We start from the raw sequence: 4,322 nt of genomic DNA, 5'->3' as shown, positions 1-4,322 counted from the left end.
TACACGTACTGTCGAGGTACGCATTGCAGGTCGTGGATGCGGCGTTGGTGATGACGCCGCCAAAGACAACGGTCGTGAAGGCGACGCAGACAGGGCCGAGTGGGTATAAAAGTAGGATCGGTGCCCAGTATTTGTTTTTGGCCGTGACGAGCGCGTGCTGCTGGCGAATGGCTTCATCTTCGGGGCTGAGCTACGTGCGAGATTTGAATTCGCACTCGAATCGGTGTGTTTGGATCCGTGCAGTACCTGTTTCTTGGCCTGGAGCTTCTTGCGAAGTCGCTCCTTCTCGGCCTCCTCGACCTCTTGGTCGTCGAGCACGTACATGGAAACGGACCCGGAAACGGCTTTTGCTACCATCGCGAATGCTGCACCTTGGTTCCAGTCGTTGCAATAGGACTCACTCCATTTTCTTGGCAGGGTGCGAATCGAGAGTGCACACGTGAGTCTGGCGCTGACATAAACCGACACTATATACCTTTCTCGCGAGCGTCGGAGGAATACAAAAGCACCTTCATGTCGACCACGACGATTTGTACTGTCTACGCAGACGACGTCGCTAGCATATACTAAACTACGAGTATAGTATAATACATACCGGTATACAGTTTGCAGCTGCAAGATCTACTACTAGAACGACGAGTTCTTGTTGCTGCATGGTGCTGGAAGCGATAAACGTATCGACGCCTGTTCAGACAGCAGTCGCCACCAAAGCGACTGGGGGCTCGTCGGTGGCGAAGCAGTCGTCGGCCGTAGCTACCGGCGCATGACGATCGGCAAGGCGCTCCTTGTCAAGAGTAGGTTCTTGTTGGTGTGTCCTTGGCCCAACGGCCCAGCTCCATACCTGCGTGCAGGGCCACCGCCGACATGGATCTTGTACGAGCCGCCTGCTCTTGTCGACGCGCACCTTGTATTGCGTCAGTTGGAGCAAGCTGCAAGGCGTTCGGAGATGGATGCTTCAAGGTGGAAAGGGCGGGAACCTCGCCGGTCGTCCGGATACCGCCCATCCCAGCATACAAATGTCAAGAGACGCGAGGCGGCGAAGGAATCATCCGGATACACGCGTCGTGGCAGCACCGCAGAAAGCACAGAAAGGCGTTGACATGTGAGTTTGATGTGGTTGAGTTTGAGATCTTGTGGCAAGCGACCGCAGTTGCAGTTTTGCGTCCGACCGCGTACATGAGCAGTGCGAAGCGCCCAGCTGCGGCGCCGACGACCATATCGAACCTCGAAGGCGCCCTCTTGGGCATCACGATGTGCTTGCAGACGCCGGAAGAGGTCCTCGTCTTCCTCGACGCCGTCGACTCGCCCGCGCTCTGCAAGCCGCTGGCGGCGCTTCTGCGGCTGCTCCGCGATCCGCGCAGCGCGTTCCAAAATGGCTCGCTCGACGGCAAAGACGACTTGCTCTCGTACGTGTGGCCTTGCGTGAAACTCAACTGTGTTCGGCCCAAAGCCACTGGACTCGTCGTCGATGCCATGGCCGCGTTCCCGGCCATGCGACTTTGCCGGGACGTGTACATGTGGCAGCCCCATTCGGAGAGCAATCTGGACATGTTCATGTGGCTCGTTGCGACGTGGGGCCACAAGCTCCAGGCCATCACGATCTTGTCCCTCCGCGACGACAAACACTTGGAGCCGCTCTGCAACGCGCTTCGGCAGTGCACCGGCCTCGATGCGTTTACTGTGGCCACGGACATTATGGATTATGTACTCAACTACCCGACACGCGATGGGCCCAACTACTCTGCGGAGCTCATTGCCGCCGTCACGACGCCAAACCACCACGTTCGTCGCATGAGGATCGTGTCCTATCTCGCCGAGCGCGACTGGGTCGAGATTCTCGGGCCGTGGCTTGCGTCGCCACACGCTCAACACCTCCGGTTTCAGCACACGAGCGCTCGCAGCGACGACAACATCCGTCGCCTGGTCGTTGCCGCGCGCTTCCTCTCGAGTCTTGACCTCGACATTGCGCAAGCCGGTGGCCTTCCGCCCATCGATGGCGATGGCCAAGCGCGGTTTGAGAACCTCTCGGCCCTGCGCGTCCAAGTGCGCGAAAGTGACGCACCCTTCGTCCAGGATCTCCTCCAGCGCCTCGATCCCCGCCGTCTGACGCACCTCGCGATCTCTTGCGAGAGCGACTTTAGCTACGTGCTGGACGCGCTCCCACGCTACACTGCGCTGCAAGAGCTCGAGTTTGACCAAGGTCGCTTCCATCACGTCGCGTCGTTGCCGCTCTCGGGCATGCCAGCGTTGCGATCGGCCATTTTTTCCAATGTGGACCTCTCTGACCAAGCCGTCGACGCACTCGTGCGCCTCTTCGCGGACGCACCTGCGCTCGTGAAGCTTATCTGGAATACCTCGGATGAGACCGCGTACGTCCGCGCCGCCATCGCCCGCTCGCTCCGCCACTGGATCAATCACGGCGTGCGCGATATTCAGCTCGACTTCTGCCACATGGCCAAGAACTCGGAGCTTGCGGCCGGCCTCTGCAATGCGGCAAGCCCGCTAGGCGCCACTGTCAGCTTGGCCCCCAACAAAATTGCTCCTCTGCTCAAAGCCCTTGCGACGTGCGCTGGCGTCACGCTGCAGCGGTCCGTTGACACGCGACCGCAAGACAGTTTCCCCCTCGCAATCGAGGCTATCGTTCGCAACCTTGCCATTGAACGGCATCGTGATTCTTGGCGTGTCCGCAGCCCGCCGTATCGTGCGTAGGCTTTTTCATATGTTTCGTAATTTCCCAATTGGCGTTGTCCGTGCATTCATACTCTGCATCCTTGCGCTCTGCGTTAAAGCCTCAATGCTCGCACACCGGTTTAGTACGCTTCTGGTAGTTGGCACGATCATCCGACCACTGCCTCACCGCGATCAACCAGCGACATCCACACCTTGGGGACTGTCATATTGAGCCACGTACGACGAGGCTTCTTCATTGCAAGACGGATCAAGACGCATACAATGTGCGCAGCGTGCAGAGCACTTGGGCCAACGGCGCGTCCCGGTTGCAAATCGCCTCCTTGTACATTTGCTTGAAGACGCTGCTGCGCGCTTTGACGCTCTTGGACGCACACGGCGCGCGCACGAGGCGGAGGAGGTAGTTCTGGACGCCCTCGAGGATGCTCGGAGCGACAGTCGCCAAGGTCGTCCGGTCGTCGAGCGACAAGCGGTGGCTCTTCGAGTACGCTTCGTACGTGTTGAGGAGCACGAGCAGTGCATGTTCAATGTCTTCGGCCTACGACCTCACTCAACGACGACTTGAGAGACAAGAGGAAAACTTCTACCTTGTCCGAGGCCGCATACAACGCTGCGAGTTCTTGGTGGATGATGACAAAGGTCTTGCCGACGTCGACAACGCCAAAGTACAAGAGGGCCTTCTCGTAGTGGCGTCGCGCCAGCTCCATCTTGGTGCGGGTCGTCGCGTCGAGCTTTCCGACCAGCTGCCGGCTGTAGAAGGACGCCATTTGGTAGTGCGTCGAGGCCACTTGGCGCGCGTCGTTGATCTCGAGGTACAGATGCAGCGCCTTGTTGAACTTGGCAGCGATATTCGCCTCCACATCACTGTGCACGGGTGCGTTCAAGCTCAAGCGCACGGCCCAGACGAGGTACGTGAGCGCGAGCTCGCCCGTGACTTTGGCGTGGACCTCGTTCGCGCGCGACGACTTCAAGAGTGCGTGGGCTTTGGTGCAGAGACCGATCGCCTTGGCGTAGTGCTCGTCCTGGCGGCCATCCGCGTCGGCCAAAATCTTGTGCAAGTTGGCCAAGTTGGCACACAGCAGCGCCGCGTTCGCTCCATCTACGCACGTGATCATCATCGTTGAGGCCACCGAGATGACGTTCTACCTTCGATGGCTTCAAAGAGAAGACTGCCGCCTTCAAACCACAGGTAGGCTTGCTGCAAGTCCTTACGCGCCAGGAAGGACTTGCCTCTCTCGTTCGCGGCGTTCCCGAGCTTCTTCATGAGCACACTACGCTCAGAACGCTAAGATGCGAGCGCATACAAGGCATCACTTACAAGTAGTGTTCGGCGTTGACGGGCGGCGAGAGCGCGCGCAGGTAGGCAAAAAACGACAGGTTCGTCGTCGCGTTCAGAAGCGGTCGGTGGGTTTCCACGAGCGCACCAAAGACCGTCGGTGCAAAGGCCTGCTGCAGGAAGGTCACGGAAGACGGCCGAACCGCCGACGTAAGGAGTTGGTAGGTGAGCGCGACGGCGGGTGCGAGATCGCCGAGGCGCTGGCTGCTCGCGAGGTCGCCAAGGGCCTCGAGCACATGTGCGCGGACCTCAAGCACGCTGTAGAGCGGCTTGAGGAACGTTTTCGACTTGGCGTGGC

At 59.3% G+C, this 4,322-nt stretch overlaps 3 protein-coding genes across 3 annotated transcripts; 1 reads left to right on the top strand and 2 right to left on the bottom strand.

The window, feature by feature from the left end:
* Positions 1-5: 5 nt before the first annotated feature.
* On the bottom strand, positions 6-324 carry SPRG_17558 (hypothetical protein; the record flags this gene model as incomplete). The annotated part of the gene is made up of 2 exons (XM_012356895.1): positions 6-190; positions 247-324. Coding segments are annotated over 2 exons (263 nt in total), but the record flags the coding sequence as incomplete, so codon positions are not given.
* Positions 325-1,176: 852 nt separating this feature from the next.
* Positions 1,177-2,709, top strand: SPRG_17557 (hypothetical protein; the record flags this gene model as incomplete). Its single annotated transcript, XM_012356894.1, has 1 exon — positions 1,177-2,709. One exon carries the CDS (start codon positions 1,177-1,179, stop codon positions 2,707-2,709), a length of 1,533 nt encoding a protein of 510 aa, XP_012212284.1.
* Positions 2,710-2,938: 229 nt separating this feature from the next.
* SPRG_17556 (hypothetical protein) lies at positions 2,939-4,311 on the bottom strand (the record flags this gene model as incomplete). Its single annotated transcript, XM_012356893.1, has 4 exons — positions 4,007-4,311; positions 3,835-3,959; positions 3,276-3,787; positions 2,939-3,226 (listed from the first exon to the last, which is right to left on the bottom strand). The coding sequence occupies exons 2-4, from the start codon at positions 3,950-3,952 to the stop codon at positions 2,939-2,941; spliced, it is 918 nt and encodes a 305-aa protein (XP_012212283.1). The 5' UTR covers positions 3,953-3,959; positions 4,007-4,311.
* Positions 4,312-4,322: the final 11 nt, after the last annotated feature.

This window comes from Saprolegnia parasitica (assembly GCF_000151545.1).
Source record: "Saprolegnia parasitica CBS 223.65 unplaced genomic scaffold supercont2.632, whole genome shotgun sequence".
Lineage (NCBI taxonomy): Eukaryota > Oomycota > Saprolegniomycetes > Saprolegniales > Saprolegniaceae > Saprolegnia > Saprolegnia parasitica.
The sequence above is the reverse complement of the archived record's forward strand: the minus strand, read 5'-3'. Positions and strand labels throughout refer to the sequence as shown.